This window comes from Vulpes vulpes, chromosome 5 (assembly GCF_048418805.1).
Source record: "Vulpes vulpes isolate BD-2025 chromosome 5, VulVul3, whole genome shotgun sequence".
Classification (NCBI taxonomy): Eukaryota; Metazoa; Chordata; class Mammalia; order Carnivora; family Canidae; genus Vulpes; species Vulpes vulpes.
In genome coordinates, this window is record NC_132784.1 from 127,245,609 (window position 1) to 127,267,751 (window position 22,143).

Here is a 22,143-nt window from a genome sequence, read left to right on the forward strand (position 1 = left end):
TTAGGTGGTAAGGACAACTGCACTGTGTATTTTTTTTTTCTTTTGACAAGACTTAATGGCAGTGATGAGATTTCTTTTTCTTTGAGCTGGTTCACAGAAATACAAAGCTGATTACAGTCAAGAGAACATATCGTAGACAAACATAAAGATTGTATCTTTTCTCTTTAAAAAATAGGAACAGATGTCTCAAGTGTTAGATGCCATGTTTGAAAAACTGGTCAAAGAAGGAGAGCATGTAATTGATCAAGGCGATGATGGTGACAACTTTTACGTGATCGATAGGTAAGTTTCACGTAACCTCACTGCTGAAATGTAAGGAACCGTCCCTGAGGAATCTCAGTGGTGCTTATAACAACTGGCAGATTAATATTCGATAGTTGCTGTTACCTCTTTAATATTCACTAGCTTTTAATACTCACCGTTCCCTCTTTATTCTCGTTACTGTATAAAAGGCACAGGAAGCCCGCTGGGAATACGTGTGGTGAAACCACATTAGATCATGGAAAGAGGCATAGTTTATAGAAGGAAGGATGATTTTGGTTAGTTCGATCTATAAATCTCAGTCATTTACTGTGAGCTGCCTCACTTATTAGCTTTGGCTTGAGAGGATGCCTGCGACACTTCGAAGGCAAGCAGCGCACAGCATCTGGGGTGTTGAATCATATAACTCAGTCTGTTCTTTTTTCATTGACTATAAAGTAAAGCATGCTCATGGTAGAGAAGGGAGTTCATGCTCTTTCCAGAAATTGTTTATGCATTCTTGTGCATTAAAAACATTATAGAGAAGTTATTTTATTTAAATGAGAAGGCATACACCATATTGAAAAATGTGATTTCAGAAAACCTGCGTTGTGCTTTACTTCGTCAAAGCACAGTGTGCTTTAAGCGATAATTAGGTTAAGAGCCCCAAACTGTACCAGGGGAGCAGTCTGAACAGAGGCTTTATTTCTTCACTTCTGTGAAGTGATGCTGAAGTGTCCATGAGACAGTCGGCACCCCCGGCCCCTCCCATTTTGGGTGCCACACAGGTCGTCTCTCAGCCGGATTCCCTGGGTTGCATTTGCTTCTCTGGGTGGAGTTGTACTCAGCTCTGAGCCATGCGGGAAATCACACCCCATCTGTCTGCGCAGCCTCATTTCTTGACTTGGCTCTGTGGTTGTCGTCTCTCCTACATCAGCAGTCATGCACGCTCTCCGCGTGCAGGGTTCTCTCTGAGTCCTCCCTTCCCTCGTCCCTATGCCGTGGTGACCCCGTAGAGCTATTGGCAGGGGCTTCAGGTGAGCCCTCTGCACAGCACCCCCATTGTCCCATATGTAAATTAAAGCCTTGATTTTAGAATCTCTGACAGCTTTCATTGGTGAAATTCCCTCAGCTGTTCCAGCGTATTTAACTGTAGGGGTGTATGGGAGACCCAAATATGATAAAAACTCCCTTAACCTCTCCCTGTTCAGTTAGATCCTAATCACCCATTTGACAGATGAAAATTCCCAGATATGCAGAAGTGACGGGGGTCCGTGAAGTCCTGCCAGCCCGGCATGCAGGTCTCTTGGCCACTGTTCGTGGTCTTTCTGTGGCTCCACTCTGCCCAATGCCTCATGTTGTCAGGGAAGAAACGCATATGAGAAGGTGGTACAGATTTTAGACCGTGTGCTTGCAGCTGGTCTGGGAGCTCATTTTACTTCTCATTAGCACATTTGTGGTGTACTTTGTTCTGTTCAAAGTAGAAAATGTATAAAATGGTGTTAGTGCCAAAGTGGAAACAGCATCCAGAGAAGAATTAGTCTGCACTTGAAAGAGAGTCATGAAACCGTCTACGCATGAATATAAAGTCAGTCATTCTCTTATTCATTAATATCTTTGTGCAGTATCTTGTGTTTTTTGCTTTTGCTGTATCTTTACCATTCATAATCCTTTCCTAATCTTAAAAGCTCCTCCCTCCCCCCCCTTTTGGTCTTTGTTAAGGGTTTAGCCAACAGAATAAAAGCCAGAGTTTCTGCTGCCTGCCCTCCCAGGTGTGTCAGCAAGCCTTGAAGCCATGTTCTCTGATAAAACACGGTATATGGGAAGAAGACAGCCCTCCACAGGAAGAATGTAGTTCTATAGATGCAAGAGCTATAGTGTATGTAGGACAGGGCCATGCAGAATTGAGTATTGCTTGCCTAGACTATGAACCCAAATAAAAGATAAGCATAGAATAAAAAGAGACCTACAAAAGGACCAGGATCAGATATTTACTCTGAATTTCTACCCCTTTTTGCTTCACATTGGGGGTCACTCTACATTAAAGCCCCAGATGACATAAAGAGCCAGAGAAAATTCTTTAGGCTCTGAGGCTGTGGTCTCTGTCACAACTACTTGGCTCTGCTGTTGTGCAGATCTGTGATCAAGAAGGCAAAAGTGGACCTATGTGTTTGTGTTCTAGTAAAACTTTATTCATGAAAGCAGGCAGCCGATCCATGGGCCATGCTTTGCTGGCCCCTCCCTTACACTATAAAAGAGGCTTGTAAGTGCCGTCCAGTAGTCATGACCAAATTGTTAGAGCCATATTCTTTTTTTTTTTTTTTAAAAAAGGGTTATTTTCTTCTGACTTCAAAAGTAATACATGTTCATGTAAGGCACAAAAACTCTTTAATTAGACAGTGAACATCCTAGCATCCTTCACTGTTCTTACCCCAAGATAACCAGTCAGCTGTTTCATATATATACATTCCCTCAGAATTACAAACTTCTATTTAGTTTCATCTCATTTTAACCCCCCCAAAGGCACATGTCTGGTCCTTACCATAATCTAGCTGATGGTCTCTCTTCCTGCTTGTCTGGCACATGGTTGGCGTCTCTGGCACTTATCGATGCTCTTTTATTACTTGCCATCAGAGGAGAAAGGGAAGCCAGAAAGGAGATTTCATTGCACACTGGTCTTCTCTGAAATTATGTTTTATTGTCATGAGATTTGACTTGAGTTACTTTTGCCTCTTATTTTTCATCTGCCCAACAGAGGAACATTTGATATCTATGTGAAATGCGATGGTGTTGGAAGGTGTGTGGGTAACTACGATAATCGTGGGAGTTTTGGTGAACTGGCCTTAATGTACAATACGCCCAGAGCGGCTACAATCACTGCTACCTCTCCTGGTGCTCTGTGGGGTTTGGTGAGTGAAATATTTGTTTGACCTGCGTGTTATTTGTAAAAATCGTTACCGCAAAAGCCAGGCAGCTAGAGGATTTTAGTTCTAATAGGTGGATTTCTTTGCATTCCTCATCAGTCGTCAGGGTATTTATTAAGCAACTACTCGATGCTGAACTTTTGGGTGCTGGGTTAAATCTTCATGTTCTTTTCCCATTGAAGTCAGGAATAACCTACTGGTCCTGGGAAAGATACTCAGATCCAAAATGCTTCCCCCCCCCTTTTTTTTTTTAAGATTGTATTTATTTATTCATGTGAGACACAGAGAGGCAGAGACACAGGCAGAGGGAGAAGCCTGTTCCCTGTGGGGGGCCCGATGCAGGACTCTATCCCAGGACCCCCGGGATCACGACCTGAGCCGAATGCAGATGCTCAACCACTGAGCCACCCAGGTGCTCCCATAATGCTCCTCTTTTACCCAGCCTTCACAACTAGCCACCCAGACAAGGGAACAAAGCCTTCAGTGGTATTATCTATGCTTCCTCAAGTGGGTCCCCCTGACCAGAAGCATTGAATCTGTATCACCAGGGCATTTTACTAGAAATGCAGATTCTGGGGCCTCCACGTACTGATGGGGGCCCATTGAATCAGCAGCTCTGGAGATGGGGCCCAGTGAGCTATGCTTGAGCAAACTCACCACGTGACTCAGATGCATGCTAGAGTTTGAGAAGCCTCCATAAACAGATCTCTTGGTGTGCTATAAAATGGTAACCACTTCACACTGCAAAGCATCTGGGTAGAATCAAGATACTTGATACCTGTGTTTCTCACCTGAATGCCTGCTGGGGGTGTGTGGGGTTACGGTGCTGAGGCCCCACCACAGACTAATTTAATCAGACTCTGCAGAGATGGGACCTAGGCTTTTAAAATAAATTCATTAATGATGATATTTCTACAGGACCTGAAAATTGATTTAAAGACATTTGGGTGAGGTGGGAAGGGAGATTTCTTTTCAAACATGATACCAGGATACAGGGTAGCTGATTCTGGAAACTGTTTAAGCTGGTGCTTCTCAGACTCCGAGGTGCTTACGGATCACCAAGAATATAGTTAAAATGCAGATTCTGATTCACTGGATCTGGAATGAGGCCTATGATTTTGCATGTCTTACAAGCTCCCGGGAGACCCTAGTGCTCCTGTACCCAGAACACACTTTAAGCAGCGCAGATTTTAGGGCATGTTTGCAGTACATGTATTTTCTTTTTAAATTGTTGGAAATGGCCCACTGTGTAGTTTTCGACGTGCATCTATTAGATTAGTTCTCTCAAAAGTCCTTTTGTGGAAGGAGGAGAGGTTGAGATAATAGGAAGTCTGTTGGTCTGGGTCCCAAGGACTGTAGCTTCACAGAAGTAACACATTCCTCTGTGTGGACTCAGCCATTTAACTCTGAAGTGGACTCAGCTGATAAAAATCTCTTGCTCGGAAGAACCATACACACCGCACAGCGCTTCGTATTACGATCCGGCGGTTTACTGTTCCGTAGTAAAACTGTGATGAGTCACGTTTCAAGTCATGCAAGAAAAATTGGAATTGTTTCACACGAGAGGAAACTCGTCGTCGTTTGGCGGGTTCTGAGGACCATCAGAGACCAGAACTCCCCAAGCCAGCAGAGTAGAAACCCCAAACCAGAGCCGGCGAGGTCCACAGGCCGCGATCGCCAGTGACCGGAGTGGTGGGCTCGGGCTAGTCTCCATGACCCCCGTTCCGTGGCATCAGTTAAAAATTCAGTCGTCACGATGAGGTGGCCAGGCCAGAGGGCCACGCCGTCAGGAAGCCGCACATCCTAGGGACAGCGTGACTCGCCTGGCAGGTTGGCCCCTGTGACGGCTCACGGCTCGCAGCTTTGGTAGGAGCCTCACCCAGCGCTTCCCGCGTGTGTGGACACGTAAGCCGCCCCCTGGGATTAAGCACCTTCGGAGATGGTGACCCATCTATGCGGGTTATTAAAGCGGGCACTTTGTGACGATCACCTTGGGGCGGGTGAACTTTTTAAAAATTAGAATTTGGGCAGCCCGGGTGGCTCAGCGGTTTAAGGCCTGCCTTCGGCCCAGGGCGTGATCCTGGAGTCCTGGGATCGAGTCCCACGTCGGGCTCCCTGCAGGGAGCCTGCTTCTCCCTCTGCCTGGGTCTCTGCCCCCCCCCCCCGCGTGTGTGTGTGTGTGTGTGTGTGTGTGTGTGTGTGTGTATGTATCATGAATAAATAAATAAAATCTTTAAAAAATAAAAAAAAATTAGAATTAACATCTCACTTAATGCTTCACGTGTTTTTTCAGAGTGACCCCCCAAACTCCCCTTTTTCAGGGAAAGTCGAATAGAAACAATGTTTCCCTCGATGTTTCCCTCTTAACGGTGACGCAGGGGGCCCTGGCACAGAGCGCAGGTAGAAAGAGGAGGGTCCCGAGAGGAGGGCCTCTCTGCCACCAGGCCTCGGTCACCGTCACCGCCACCGCCAGGCCAGCCGCGGGGAAGCGCTGATGCGCGAGCCCCTGCCCGGGACTCAGGCGGTTATTGCGGTTATTGCGGTGCCTCCTGAGGACATGGGGCTTTCTGGATTTTAATCGTCTGTCACAGAGGGTGAGAAGAGGTGGGCCACTACCAAAGGTTTTCCCGAAGCAGATCCCTCCTCCTCGTGGTTAATTTTTAATCCCTGCGCTCTTTCTAGTCTCCTCTGCCTCGCGCTCACCTGTCCGTAAAGCGTAAAGCTCCCAGGCCGATTCTGCAGCAGAGCCCCTTGGGGAGCGTTGATGACCTGTCAGGTTAAGGAGCCCCACATGCAGACGTCGTCATTGGAGTCCTTCAAGTCTCGGGTCTGAGACCCTCTTTTTTTTTTTTTTTTAATACCACAGCTGATTCTGATGCAGACCCACGCTTGGAAACTAGTTCAATAATTCTACTAATTATCTTGCAAATTTGTCTCTTTCAAAAAAATCATTTGGATTAAGATGCCAAATTATAGCCCTTGTAAAACTGTAATAAACCACATTGGGTAACAGGATGTTTGCTCTCCTGGAGACTTGCATCCACGCCCGCATTTTTCTCCATCCCACCAGTTCAGTTAAATTCAGCCTCACTGTGTCGGCACAGTAATATAATAATTAATGACATATCTCAGTTTTATTTGATAGTACAGTGGTGTAATTGTTTATCAGTGTGTGACAAACCGACATCATTCTGGGGGCTGCTAGCTGAGAACCATTTAATATACCTAATGTTTTATACATAATATACAAAATGAAGTTTGTAGGAAAACCATTTTTTGAGCTGTTAATCTTTAAAATTTTCCCTGTTTCCTTAATTGAGTTCTGTATCTTTGAGGTTAAGTAGTGTAAACAGAGGAACGTTTTAGAACCCTGAGAATGATAAACAGGCATTGGACTCTGATATTCAAGAAAGTTGCATTTCCTCTGTGCACATTTAAAAAAACTCTAACGTAATGTAGATGTGACAACCTAGCATAGTTTTTTCAGGCTCTCTTATAATTGCTTTATGATTAAAAAATTTAAAAAATTTTCTACTAGTGTTTTTCATGGGTTTTTTTCTGCAACTCACTAAGATTTCCATTAGGAAATATCACAACCAGTATATTTACTTACCAGTATATTATTATATTTATTTTATGTGTCTTTTTGTATAACTGAAATAACTAAACAACACTTTTCTAGATGTGCATGCTATGATTTTCTGTTCTTTATTTTTTATAAAAATGCTGGTCATGGGTGAATGGGGTCAAAAGGTACAAACTTCTAGTTATAAAATAAATAAGACCTGGGGATGTCTTGTCCACCATGGCCACTGTCGTTAATAATACTGCATAGTATATTTGAAAGTTGTAGATCCTAAAAGTTCCCAGCACTTGTAACTCTGTATGGTGATTGAAGTGTTTAACTACATTTATGGTGGTGATCATTTCTCAATATATATGAATACTAAATCGTTATATTATACACCCTAAACTGATATAGTGTTATAGGTCAGTTATAACCCAGTTTTAAAAAATGCTGGTCATGTCCACTGACGTCTTGTGACACTCTCGGGCCATCATCCACAGGAGAAGACCTGTGCTAGTCCAAACTCAGAGACGCTGAGTACCGTGGTGGCTTCAGGGGCCGAGGGTCGGGAGAAATGGGGAGATGTTGGTCAAAGGGTGCAGGCTTCCCATTACCAGGTGAATGAGTTCTGGGGATTGAATAAACAGCTTGGTAATTAGAGTTAACATTGTATGGTATACTTGAATGCTGCTTAATGGAGCTAAGTCTTAAATGTTCTCATTGCAAAAAAGAAAAGGCAATTGTGTGAGGTGATACCAGTATTAACCCACCCTATTGTGATCATCATTTCACAGTATATAAGTGTTTCAAAGCCCCACATTGTATACCTTAAGCTCACACAATATTATAGATCAGTTATATCTCTATAAAGCTGGAGGAAAACAAAAACCGGGGCGAATGCCTTTTTTTTTTAATGGTGCAATGGCACCACCTTGTGGGCTTATCCCAATTACACCTTGGCCAGATCTGTTCTGAATAAAAGTAAACTGCTTTAAAAAAAAAGAAAAAGAAAAAGAAAGTAATATTTTATATGGGTTATATTTTATGCTTGAAGAAGTGAAAAAATCTGAAAAAAGTTTAATAACGTTAACCTTTTATTTCAAAATCTTCAGTTATTGTTTGTTCCTTACAGGGAATAAAATGAAACAGTCTCTTCAAACTTTTTTTCCTAATAAAATCTACCTCTTAACTGTCTTTGTATCTGCTCTTCTGCCTTTAGGACAGGGTAACCTTCAGGAGAATAATTGTAAAAAATAATGCCAAAAAGAGAAAAATGTATGAAAGCTTTATCGAGTCACTGCCATTCCTTAAATCTTTGGAAGTAAGTATATGTTTATGCTTTTGTTTTATCTTGCTTAAAAAGTTTGTTTCATTTAGAACACTTAGTACTGTAGTAAAGTTTCTTTTTTTTAATATTTTATTTATTCATGAGATATACAGAGAGAGAGAGAGGCAGAGACACAGGCAGAGGGAGAAGCAGGCTCCATGCAGGGAGCCCGATGTGGGACTCGATCCTGGGTCTCCAGGATCACGTCCTGGGCGGAAGGCAGGTGCCAAACCGCCAAGTCACCTAGGTGTCCCTGTAGTAAAGTTTCTTTGAATAAAAATTTACGCATATTTTTAGTTGAAAAGATTAAATTATGGTGTTTGTGTAACACAGTATTTCTTTTACTGCCTGTAGCTACAGGCGTTTTGTTTTGCTTTGTTTTACAGTAGACTTGTATGAGTGCCTACGACAGACATATATGTGGTCTTTATTTAAAAGCAGACTTAATAGATGTTTACTCAAAGAATACAAAAATACTAATTCAAAGGAATATACACATCCCAACATTTGTAGCAGCATTATCTACAAGAGCCAAATTACGGACACAGCCCACATGTCCATCGACCAATGAATCATAACGAAGAGGTGGGAAATACATGTACAACAGAATATTACTATATTACTCAGCCATAAAAAAAAATGAACTCTTGCCATTTACGACGTGGATGAAGCCTGAGAGTATAATGCTAAGCGAACTAAGAGAAAGACAAATAGCATATGATTTCACTCATGTAACATTTAAACAAAACAGATGAGCTGAGGGAAAATAAAGTGAGAGAGGCAAACCAAGAAACAGATTAAAAAAAGAAAAAACATGGGGATCCCTGGGTGGCGCAGCGGTTTGGCGCCTGCCTTTGGCCCAGGGCGCGATCCTGGAGACCCGGGATCGAATCCCACATCGGGCTCCCGGTGCATGGAGCCTGCTTCTCCCTCTGCCTGTGTCTCTGCCTCTCTCTCTCTCTCTCTCTGTGACTATCATAAATAAATAAAAAAAATTAAAAAAAAAGAAAAAAAAAAAAAGAAAAAACAGATTCTTAACTATAGGGGACAGACTGGTGGTTACCAGGGGGGAGGAGGAGAGAGGGGAGGGGGAAGCACCTGGTGATGGGGGTTGAGGAAGGCATTGCTGCGATGAGTGCCAGGTGTTGTATGCAAGTGTTGGATTTGATTGATTTGTGAACTAGGATTTAAATAAAAACTTAAAAAAATAAATTTAAAGCAGGCTTCAAGCTATGGTAGAAATGTAGGCAGTAGCACTAGTTTGTCCAAACACAGTGTATCTTTTCCTTCACAGTCAACTTTACTGTTTAGTCCTCTTCTTCTTCAGATTGACATTCGGGGTCTCTTCTGTTTTCAGGCTACACTTATTCACTTGGTGAACTTGTCAAATCCCCTGGCTTTAAATATCGTTTATATATTGATGCCTCCTAAAATTGATATCGCCAGGCAAGGTCCCTCTCCTCCACCCCCCCACCCCCCCATGGCAGGCGCATTTATCCAACCGCATAGTTGACATCTGCTCTCAGGTGTCTGATGACATCTCTAACCTAGCGCCTCCAGATCTCCTACCCCCGTCTTCCCCATCTTACTGCAGCTTGGCCAGAAGCCTTGGGATTAGTACTGACTCATCTATTGAAATTTGTTGGGTTGTTGGTACACGCCCGGTAGAGGTTTTGGCCACATTACAGAATGCGTATGAGGCAGCTGATCATGACTAGCAGCGTCTCTTTTAAATGAAAGTCGATCGGGGGCTGGAAATCCTAACGTACAGGAGAAGACAAAGCCAGGATGGGACGTCGGCTGACCATGTGCTGCAGCCAAAGAACTGTTGCTGGTCCCCACAGCCTGTTGTCACCATGTGCCATTAATGTGGCCTGAGTGTCGCTGAGTCTCCTGATTTTTCGAGAGAAGCTGAGAATTCAGATTTTTTGTGAGAAATCGATTTTCAAATGGTGGCAGTTCCTTAACACGACACACATGCACAAAGCACACACTGCTCCTTTGATTTGGCCTATGGGCTGCCGGTCTTTAACTTGCAAAATAGATAAGATACCCATTTAGTCTGTTTAATGCTATTTTTTTTTCCTTTGTAGGTTTCTGAGCGCCTGAAAGTGGTAGATGTGATAGGCACCAAAGTATACAACGACGGGGAACAAATCATTGCTCAGGTATAGTGCTGTATAGGGGCTTCAGCTCCGGGTTACGGCCCGTTCTTACCACAAGTCTTGATACATTTTTCATGTGTGTCTAGAACTAGTATGCAGTGCGGATTAAATGAATATTCCACCCAAGGACCTGTTGAAAGTGGTTTAATTTACAGCCATTAAGTTATTTGAATATTTTCTTTATATAATGAACTGATGATCATGTATTAAGTCAGCAGATGTATTTCAGGATAATTTTTTATTGGCACATGAAATTCAAATGTATCTACAATAAGATGTTGTCAACAATCAGGCAAGTGTTCCTTGAGGTGTAATAAGGACCCAGAAGATGTGCTGGGAGTTACTGCAGTTTGGTCTGATCAGTTCAGGATGAAGCCTCCTGGGACTACTCCCCTGATAAAATTAATCCACAAGCAGCGTGTACTGTGTCAGCTTCCAGGCACGAGATGGGGGCCAACATGCTGTTTAACCCGATGCTTCTTTGGGACCCCAGTTGGAAAGGGTAGGACTACACACCTTGGTTACAACAGGGCTGCCAAGAAGTAGGATTTATGAAGTTAGTCGAAGTTGACAGATAAAGCAGACAGATGATCGAGCCTGGATTTCTTTTTTTTTTTTTTTTTAATTTTTATTTATTTATGATAGTCACAGAGAGAGAGAGAGGCAGAGACATAGGCAGAGGGAGAAGCAGGCTCCATGCACCGGAAGCCCAACGTGGGATTCGATCCTGGGTCTCCAGAATCACGCCCTGGGCCAAAGGCAGGTGCCAAACCGCTGCGCCACCCAGGGATCCCGAGCCTGGATTTCTTAACTACAGTTTTGAAGCAATGGGTGGGGGCCCCTGGGTGGCTCAGTGGGCACAACCCACCAGCCCAATTTTGCCATTTTAACATGCATTTAGAGCACGTTTTGAAAACAAAATTATCGGGCGCTTGGCTGACTTGGTCATTAGAGTGTGTGACTCTTGATCTTGGGGTTGTGAGTTCAAGCCCATAGTGGGTGTAGAGATTATTTAAAAATAAAATCTGAAAGAAAAAATTACAGTCAGTAGTCTTGTTATGATTTTAAACACTTAAAAATCTAACAGGAAGCTCTTATGATATAAAGATAAGAGATTATAGTCTTTTTAGGTATTACTTGTCTTTTAATCATTTATAAACATACATTACATTAAATCTACAGTCCACATTTTTGTGATGTAATCTGATACTGTGTTTCCTGAATTATATGTACTAAAGAGTTTTAGAATACCCAAGTTTCTCTAGAATTGCTTTGAGAGACTCCCAAAAAGTCAGTATCTGCTATCATCTGTCCTGTACTATTTAATTCAGAAGGCATCATTGGGAATCAAATCAGAGTTCACCCAAAAAACAAAAAGAAGGGAATGTCATGTATACCTCTATTAATGTACCTGAAAGAAGGGATGTAGTTAGAAAGGCTTTCAGAAGCCTTTCTGAGGCCCCGAGGTGGAGTGGGACATCTGTAACAATGTCAAGGCTGGTGGTTTTCTCCTCTGTGGGCGCCCGTGCTGATGCTTGCTATCAGAGGGACACGGGGTACCCATCCGAGTGCTTCTCGAGGAGCACGGGATCAGCTGGCAGGGCAGGGGCTGTGCTGGGACCTGGCACTCCGTTCCTGACTATGTACGCTGCCACCCAGGCTTGGGGCACAATTCTTACCTCTGTATTTGTCATATTTTCTTGGCTAGTTTTAGCAAGAAGTGCCATGGGAGAGTTGTTATTATTTCAAACAATTTTATAGATGAGCTCGCGACTATGTAATCATTGATCACAGCCTCTCAGTGTAGACGGTGAGATAGTTTGTTCCTGTGGGGGGGTGGGCTTCACTTTTCGGGCAGAGGGTCCATACGGGGGAGCCGGACTGATCTCAGGGCTACGAGAGGCAACGAGAGTGCTGTCAGCTAAGTCTGCATTTCTGCCCTCTGCTTTGGTTTCTATCTTACAGGGAGACTTGGCGGATTCTTTTTTCATCGTAGAATCTGGCGAAGTGAAAATCACTATGAAAAGGAAGGTAAGTGTTTGCCCAGCCCTAAGACTCCACGTTAGTGATGCCTTTCCTTTCGATGCTTACACTAGGGTTACTGGGTTTTCGTAAGCAGAGTGAAGGCTCATACTCTTGCTTACCTTGTCAGGGGAAGTCAGAGGTGGAAGAGGACGGCGCCGTGGAAATCGCTCGGTGTTCCCGGGGACAGTACTTCGGAGAACTGGCTCTGGTCACTAACAAACCTCGAGCAGCTTCCGCACACGCCATCGGGACTGTCAAATGTTTAGGTAGGAGTCAGAGCAGGGGACGTGCCTGTCCTGCATGTGGTGTGTTCGTGTGACTGTACTGATGGTCTCACCGGGTTCCCAAGTTCTATGGTCCCCACAAAAGAGAACAAGGTTAGGGTTCATTAGAATCCATTTGTGGGAACCTTTAGTTTTTTTCTTTACAAATTGTCACATGCCTATTTTGTTCCTCTGTACAGGTGTGAAAGGACATTTTTTTTTTTTAAGATTTTATTTGACACAGGGCACAAGCAGGGGGAACTGCAGGCAAAGGGAGGGGGAGAAGCAGGCTGCCCGCTGAGCAGGGAGCCCAAGGTAGGACTCGATCCCAGGACCCTGAGATCATGACCTGAGCCGGAACCAGACACTTAACCGACTGAGCCAGCCAGGCACCCTGGAAGATTCTGACTGTGGACTTCTAGGTCTAATCTTTCCAGTAAAGTTTGTGTTCCTTAAAAAAAGCAAGCTAGAACAGTATTTTGATTGTGTACATCCAGGTCTGTGGGCAGAGCCGGAAGGTCTGCGGAAATACTTCCTCATCCTCGTCCTAGGAGACAAACGTTCGGCTTTGTCAGAGCGCAGTACGGTTTTCTCTGTTGTTCAGCAGTTCATTCTGCGCAGTACAAATGCCCCCTTCAGCCGGAAGACCTCTGTCTGTATGAGATCTGACGTAGGAGAAAACTTCACTTTAACAGTGAAAAATGGAATTCAGGAATTGATGTAGACGGATATTGTAGGAAAATTGATTCCACAGTAATTGGCCACTCTGTGCTCTTGCCCACGGTTCAGTAGAATAAACTGAGCTTCCTCAGATCTGCAGGCTTCTTCAGAATTAACTTCTTTGAGAAGTCACTTTTGAAAAGGCTTTTCAGTAAGTATAATATTAATCAAGTGTTATACTTGGAGGAAAGAGGTGGTAGGTAGAAACTGATAGGTGATTTTCCTGAGTACAGACAGGAGTAAGAGTAAAGGTAAAGTGAGTGAAACCCCATTAATTTTTTCTTATACTGGGCAGCCTGGGTGGCTCAGCGGTTTAGCGCCGCCTTCAGCCCAGGGTGTGATCCTGGAGACCCGGGATCGAGTCCCACGTCGGGCTCCCTGTGTGGAGCCTGCTTCTCCCTCTGCCTGGGTCTCGGCCTCTCTCTCTTTCTGTGTCTTCCATGAATAAATAAAATCTTAAAAAAATTTTTTTTTTCTATACCAAATTGAGTCACATTAAAGGAAATCTGAGAAATACAGATGAGGTTAGGAAAATCTAAGGAGTCACTCATACCACCACCACCCGGTGATTAACACATCTTGTTATAATTCCTTCTCATCTTTCTTTGCATGAGTTTTCTGGTTTTAACGTTTTGTCAACTGGTTTTTTCATTCACTGTAGCTTATTAGGCACTTGCTCATTTTATTTCTCATTTTATCAAATTGTAACATTGTATTATGTGTATACACATAAGTTAGTCATCTCCATCTCCCAGTGGCAAGTATGTTGGGGGTTCTGGCTCCGTATTTTGGGGTGAGGAGTTTCATGCCTGTGTGCACAGACTACTTTTCCACATATAGGATTTTCCCTTAGAAATGTTCTCAGGAGTATGCTTTCTTTCTGTGGTGTTCAAGGTAAACCGCCAGCTCTCTTGGTCCGTCCTAATTTACATGCTACCAGCAGTGCAGGAAAGTCCACTTCCTCTATTCTTACAAACTTTGTCTTTTGTACCTTTGCAAATATGAAAGGCAAAAAAATTTTTTTTTTAAATTTTTATTTCTATAGTAGAAGAGTGGGATCATATTTCCCATGTGTATATTACACATTGAGTTTTTAAAAATGCATGAGACAGGCAAGGAAAGTGACACACGGCATATACTTACAAGCGGACAACAGCCTTTTGGCCACCACTTTGAACTGACCGGACAATAGGGTGAGAGTAATCATTATAAAAGGTAACACTGGGTCTTCACAGCATAGCATTGTAAACCCCGAGAGGGGAAGACAGTAGAGGAAAAAGAAAAATCCCTTGCCCCCTTTAAGGAGTTCATATTACTGAAGTGGTGACATCAAAACAAATTTATTTTTTCAAATTCCAAGACCCTTGCCCATAACAGCCCATTTTTTTCTTACTGTAGACCAGGAGCCTCCCACCCAACCTAGCATTGCACAATCACTGGCTGTTGACTTTTTCAAGTGGAACATTTTTATCCTTATGCCCTTTTCTCGCACTTGATACATGTCTGAAAGTACCAGTGCATTAACACAATGCAGAATGGGCATCATAAGTGACTTCAGAATTTTTCAGATTTCCAAAGAATGTTAAATTCATGTATTTTTCTTTTATTCTTGCCTTTTCTTAGCCATGGATGTGCAGGCATTTGAAAGGCTTTTGGGACCTTGCATGGAAATTATGAAAAGGAACATTGCCACCTATGAAGAACAATTAGTTGCCCTGTTTGGAACTAACATGGATATTGTTGAACCCACTGCATGAAGCAAAAGTCTGGAACAAGACCTGTAGTGACAAAATTACACAGTAGTGGTTAGTCCACTGAGAATGTGTTTGTGTAGATGCCAAGCATTTTCTGTGATTTCAGGTTTTTTCCCTTTTTTTTTTTTTTTTACATTTACAATGTATCTGTAAACAGTAGTGATTTAATACTCAATAGGCTTTACCATCACTTTCTAAAGAGTAGATCAAAGAAATATTGACATACTGATGAAATAAATGACTTTGTACTCCACAAAATTACAATTTGAGTGAAAGGTTTATTCAAATGATTGTAATATATTGAAAGTATCTGTGTGTAAGAAGATAATTCAAGGACGCTGCCATGGGCGATTTGTGTTCATTTGGACTTCCTCGGATTGCTTGTGTTAGTGACTATGCCCATGTAAAAGGGAATTGGCAGTGAATCATGCTGGACAGCATGGCATCACATTCTTTTTACAACTCTCACTATATATAGTAAGTACAGTTTTAATCATTTTTGTTTTCTCAAGTTTTTCTGGCTTGATAAGTTCTGTGCTGGCCTTGGGCTATGGTGAAATGATAGAACACATCATATGCAATTTTCCAACCTTTTATATTTTTGCAATAAAGTACATTTTGACTTCTTTGGCATAATGTCAGCGACCAGTGGTTTTAAGGACGGGCAGTGTGGTCATTATGATAATAGGGAAGAGTCCTTTTTTAGAGGAGAGATCATTATCATTAACACAATTTCCTCATAAAGTGTATATCTGCTTCCTTTTTCCATTTTGTAGTTCTCTATACTCTTTAAAAGTTTGAGTTCAACATTTAATGTAACAAATGGTTTTTAAAGTGCTATATAAACTTGTCTTCTAGAAGCCGGAGATCTTACATATGCTAAAAAAGAAAAAAAAAAAAAAAAGAAAAGAAAAGAAAAAACCACCTCTCCTATACCAAAAATATTTTGGGGTCCTTATCCACACACAGCATATTTGTCTGTTCTTTACTAGGTGTACATAATATGATCCTTTGCAGACATCTCCCATGGGTTTTCTTTCGGGTGGCAGAAATAAACTTTTATAAGCAAAACCATACGTAAAGATAAAAGGAATTTCTGTCCTGTCCCAATGTACCATTAGGCCTTGCCATTTGCATTAATGTAGGACTCAAAAGTGCAGGATGAGCTTAATAGATTTTTCATTGATAATTAATGTGCTTACTGTTCTGACACACAGGATGAATTACATTCGACCAAAGCAGTATTATTCTTCACGTGATTTCTAGGCCCATATGACCCCAGTGTCTGGAGAGGTTAATTTGAACCAGTAGTTCACTCTTAAATGATTAATTTCATTTTGGGAAACAAGTTTTAAGGAAATGTATACCTGGGGAAAAATATTCTGTGGCCATTATAGTATGATGTTACTAGAGAACGTTTATGGTCTTACATATATAATGAAAATATGGTTAAAATGTGTTCCTCAAATAATGTACATATAAAAAGTATGTAAAGTATAACTTAGCCACGTTTTAGAACACTGTTTAACAATTTTGCAAACTTTCTTGTAGGAAGAGAGCTTACAACAAGATGATGACTTGTTTTCTATTTCAGATTTTATTTTAAAAGCCAGGTCTGTTAAACAAGAAAAAAACACGACGAATCCCCAGATTCCTGGATCATTATTCTGTATTCTTTATCCACTTTTTTTAAGAGATCTTGTTGCATCAGCTGATTGTTAACTATTCATGGAATAGCAGACAAATGCCTGTTTAATAAAGAACTCTGACCAAGGCTGTAAATGCCAGTTACATTATTTTCAGTATTGTTGGTTATATTTAAATTTACCTTATAATAAAGCACACTTTTATAATAAAATGTTTTTAATGAAGTTTGGGGGTTTTTTTTGTTTGTTTGTTTTTGGTTTTGTTTTGTTTTGTTTCACTTATTTCTTTACTAGGACCTCTGTAGCGCATATTGTACTATGTGAGAAGCAGGACAGGGAGGTGGCCCATGTGAGAGCTGCCTCCTGGGCATAACGCAACAAGAAAGTACAGTTCTTTATGGCAATAGGTATTTACAGATTTTAACTATTAGTCATATGTGATTTAAACAGTTGTAGTGTGCTGCAGACTAATTTGGCCGTTTAGGTCTGCTAAAGAAATGTGGCTAATCAGGGGGGAAGTGACATGTTAAAGTGTCTAATTAAAACACCTCAAGTTTGACTTGTGGATGTGGATGTTATCATTCAGCCACAAATCAAGATTCTTTACTCTTGGGAAATCCTCTGTTGAAATTTCATTCAAGGATATATTATGTGTAGCTACAAATTATTCTGGAAGAACATTCTAGTAACACAAGTGCTTCTCCTCGTTTTCTAGAAGTGTGTGTCCTGCATGTCATCATGAAGTAGGGCTTGCTGCGTGTATTGTAACAGGCACTACTTGTGACACCTGTGGGGGATTTGGCTTACTGTTAGAAGTTGGCAGGCCATTTAAAATGGGGAGAAATGTTGTAAGGGAGGCATGAGACATGAAGTAAGGGACCTGAGTTGGACTGAAATATGTAAGATTAAGTGCCGAGGCCTTTTCCTTCCTAATGCATCTTGAAGACACTGATCGAATTTTCCCAGTATTCTGAAGCAATGTTATGTTTACAACAAGGACTCCGTGACCTATGGCATTCTTAAAACTGGTCATGTGTAAGCCCGGAGGGGCAAGTAATACATCTGGATAAGCCACGGCTTGGTTAAATAACCGAAGAAGGAATTCTAACATCTAAATAAAATGTGAATACCTAAGGGGGCAATGGGATTATTAACACATAAGGGAGACACAGGAGGACAAGGAAGGCTGGCGTCTGAGATTGAGACTGTGAAGTACTGCCCCAGTATCAGAAGTATCAGAACTGTGACCAAAACAGATCGGAAGAGGAGTTGAGACAACCTTACCTGTTCAGGATATTTTTAAAGGCAGCAAAACTGGTTGAGCAACTGAAACTGTATAGTTGTTAGTCTTACCAGGTACTTAAAAAAAAAAAAAAAAACCACACACACACACACACACAAACCTTAACGGTATAACGAATCATGGAAACATAAACAGGAAAGTTTTTACCAGGGACTGGAAGAGGGCTTGTGCTCCCAAGAAGAACTGTGGGGGCTCAGATCAATTCAGTCTGTGGGAGTGAGAAGCGGGGACTTCGCCCCATCACTTAGATCACTCACGTGGTGAGCAGGTGGCAAACTCCAGGCACCTGCGAGCTCTCGGTTTCCCCGCGCAGTTCTTGGCTCCCTGTTTTTTCCCATATTGAGCCTATTGAGAAAAGGTGTCAAGCAGTGCAGAGGAAGACTCTCGAGAGGAAAACTTTTATTTGACCAATAGATCTGGGCCTTTCAGTCCCTTTTTACGCTTTAAATCTATAAATCTAAAATTGCCCAAGAAATCCTGAAGATGGGTGTAACGTTTACTTTTGGGAAGATGGGATGAAGCATGCTGTGGAAGTAACTGCACCATAAAGATCATAAAGATGAAAGGACACGTATTAGGTAGGTGGTTAACCCCAGATTTAACCACAGCCTGACCCTTGCCACCCTACCCCACACACACACAAAAAAAACCCAAAACGTAGTGCAAGATGTATATATATATGAAACTTTTTGTTGGTATTGATAGTAATTGAGATGTTACAGTAAGTGGATTTTTACTCTCAACTGCAAAAAAAAAAAAAAAAAAAAAAAAAAACCAAATGAGCTCTTTTCCAGGGGACCAGGGAAAGTTTTAAGTGTGAGCTGGCAATGGACTCAAATGACCAAAGCAGCCTTAGCTCCCGCCCATGACCACCCAGAAGGGAAACCCTGAATGTTTTCTGCTTAACATTAAAAAAAAAAAAGGTTACAGTGAGTGAATGAGTGTATGAACAGTAAATACGACCAGTCAGAAATCTCATAAAGTTGCTTCCCATCGCTCATTTTCCATCTTTGTCCTAATTGGAAACCGACCCAGGTCCTGCTGAGGAGCAAGAGGACCAGCTGTCTCCCGAGACCCCCTCTGCCTCCTCGGGGCCACTGCTTTACAATAGTGACTATATTCTTGACACCTACACACACGGCATGTGTAAATGACACGTTTGATTATTTTAGAAGAGGTGCTCGGTATCAACACATCTTTTGGCAATTTTTGCATGTGCGTGGTCCTTAAATTAGCTGAACTTAAATGAGCTTCCACATTTTTACTCTCCCGGCACCTTGTGATAAGCTGTGGGACTTGAGGGCGTGCAAGTGGATTGGAAGCCTGTTTGCGTGTGTCCAGCAGCACCGGACACACAGCAGCCCATGATGACTATTCTCGTAAGGCAGAGCACGCTGCTCATTTCCTCCCAGCTCCTCCTTCATTTGTTGAGCAGACTTGTACACTGAGGGCCCAGACGGAAAGATGCACAGGAGGTGGAGGCAGGGGGGAGGTTGGGGGTTGGCCAGTGGAAGCAAAATACTAAGTGGAGCATAGTGTGACAAGAGCTGTGCACGTCTTATCCCTGTGGTTTTAATTGCTTTTTATCAGACTCGCCTCTAAAATGGGGTACTTTTGACCGGCAGCTGAAAGAAAATAGTAGATAAGGGCCTAGAATAACAGACATGGGGAGAAAATATGTGGGAGTTTGTGTTACATGGTTCAGATAACAGGAATGCTCTATTCTAGAAAACTTGTAATAAAAGACATAAAGACATTGAAAGATGAAAACCTTATTATTGTGGAATTTTACAAATAGGGAGTAGGATTAAGTCAAAATTTGTGTTGCCTTCTCTAAATGCTCACATTTTCATGAATACCAAGTTGGGCAACTTAAAAAAATTTTTGAGGGCAAGTGAGGCCACAAAGCATCGACCCCTCCGAGTCCTTAGGACACCCAGTTTATTTCTCCCCACTTGGATCTCCTAAACCCCACATAGTTTCAGCCGCATTTAAGAACTCTGTACCTAAACTTCTTCCTTGCACGGAAACCTCACGATCTAAAGTTGAACCCATCCTTTCCCCTTCTTTCAGTCCCCAAGTCTGTTCTCCCCCAATGGCATCGACATACCACCAATACGCACCCACAAGTAGTCCTACACCCAACATGGGGCTCGAACCCACAACCCAAGATCAAGAGTCACATGGTTCACCAACTGAGCCAGCCAGGCGCCCCCCCCCCCAACCACCACATCCTCCTTTTTTCCTCCTCTTCCCCTTGGTTCTTCCTCCTAAAGGTGATGGTGTTAAGACACCCAACATAGCAACCACTGAAGAAAGGTCTTGCTTTATGGTCACCTGAGTAAAACTTAAACTTGTAGTAGAATCACAAATTACAACAAACGTGTTACTCATTTCTAAAATGGCACTCGTCATTAGCTCCCAGGCATATACTCCCTTACAACTTGAGTATACCTGAGTACTTGGAATTAATTATAAAATTAATTTATTTTAAAAGTATAGTGCATACATGGAAAGATATTTGTAAGATTTTGATAATGTACCGAGAGAGGCTATCTGAAGAGTCTAGGCACTACTTTAGACCATACATGTGTCCCATTTCCTGGTTTTAGTACGGATAGTCCCCAGCTTAGAATGGTTCAACTCACAATTTTTCGACTCTACAATGATGCAAAAGCAATGTGCTTTCAGTAGAAACCGTATTTTGAATTTTGATTTTTTCCCAGGCGGACAATCTTCTCGCAGGAAGCTGGGCAGGGCAGCCGGCCACAGCTCCCATCAGCCATGTGAGCCTGAGGGTCAACAGCCCAAACACTTACAGCCATTCTAGTTTTCACTTTCAGGAGAGTGTTTGATACGTTACATGAGACATTCTACCCTTTATTATAAAATAGACTTTGTATTAGAGGATTTTTGCCCAACTGTCAGCTAATCTAAGTGTTCTGAGCATGATGCAACGTAGGCTCTGCTGAGCTCTGATGTTCCACAGGTCGGGTGTGTTAAATGCATTTTCCACTTAATGATATTTTCAACTGATGATGGGTTTATTGGACATAACCCCATTGTAAGTCGAGGAAGATGTGTACTTGATTTGAGTCAATTCATTTCCTTTTTAACGATCTGAACAGCGATAGTCTCAATATGTAAGCAATGCCATGTGCTTGAACTCAATCTCAGTCAACGAAGTAGTCATTGGTGTGCCAGATGTATTGGAATTGAGGCAAATTTGTTGTTTAATTTTACCCTCCAAGTAGGATTTACCTTTTTTTTTTTTAAACTACCTTTAACAAATCAGTACTTCTTGTTTCTTTATGAAAACAGAAGTTAAAAAAACAAACAGAAGTTTCTGTGTTTATGAGTTCTTAATTATATCTGTCTCAGTGAGAGAGCAGAATTTACATACATAAAGATTTTCAAGGAGATCTTACTGGTTTTTCACTTTGATCTTTGCTCTGGGCTATGAGTTGGCTGGTTTTGTCAGTCACCCAAGAATTAATGAGGATGATACACCTGTTAAATATACATGAGGTACTAATAGCTTCCCAGGAAAGTCAAAAGACAGGACTAATTGTCCACCTTAAAGATGTAGAGATTCCAATACTGATACTTAAACAGTTGTGACTGAAATGTCAGGATTTTACTCAGTGACTTAGACAAAAATAAAAGTATGTGAAAATACTTTATATCTTCATAGCCTTATCAATTAGCAAGTGGTCGACAAATAATAGTCGCAGGAAGCAACTCGGACTGTTTATGGCCCAAAATGGGTGCTGCGGGAGCCTGGGGTTCTCCGAGGGCTAAGAGACGCCCAGAGGGCTATTAAAAGATAGTTATAATAATGTGAAAAATCTTCATCTGAAGCTGAAATTATTCTTCCCATCATAGTGTCCACCAATGAAAACATCTCCAGTAAGGCTTTTAGTAAGAACTTTCAGATAGAAAACCCTTTAAAATTAAGGCAAGGTTCAGGGACACCTGGGTCGCTCAGTCAGTTAAACATCTGACTCTTCAACTCAGGTCATGATATCAGGGTCATGAGTTCAAGCCTTGGGTTGGGTGTGGAGCCTACACAAATAAGTAAGGTAAGGTTCAGCTAAAAGCAGGCCTCACAGTTTACGGTTTACACAATGAATAGGCAAAGGAGTGGCTTGAGAGCCCATTTTTTGGGGGGGGGGGAAAGGAAAGGATATCAGTTCTCTGGAGGGAGT

General features: G+C 42.0%; 1 protein-coding gene across 1 annotated transcript in view; it reads left to right on the forward strand.

Moving 5' to 3' along the window:
* The window catches only part of PRKAR2B (protein kinase cAMP-dependent type II regulatory subunit beta), a 90,574-nt gene extending 73,717 nt beyond the window's left edge, over nt 1-16,857 (forward strand). Inside the window, exons 5-11 of the mRNA XM_025984031.2 lie at nt 176-282; nt 2,996-3,149; nt 7,952-8,053; nt 10,153-10,227; nt 12,190-12,255; nt 12,377-12,515; nt 14,856-16,857. Coding sequence (XP_025839816.2) covers nt 176-282; nt 2,996-3,149; nt 7,952-8,053; nt 10,153-10,227; nt 12,190-12,255; nt 12,377-12,515; nt 14,856-14,989 — 777 coding nt within the window. The 3' untranslated portion in view covers nt 14,990-16,857. The remainder of the gene's footprint in view (nt 1-175; nt 283-2,995; nt 3,150-7,951; nt 8,054-10,152; nt 10,228-12,189; nt 12,256-12,376; nt 12,516-14,855) is intronic.
* The last annotated feature ends 5,286 nt before the right edge of the window (nt 16,858-22,143 follow it).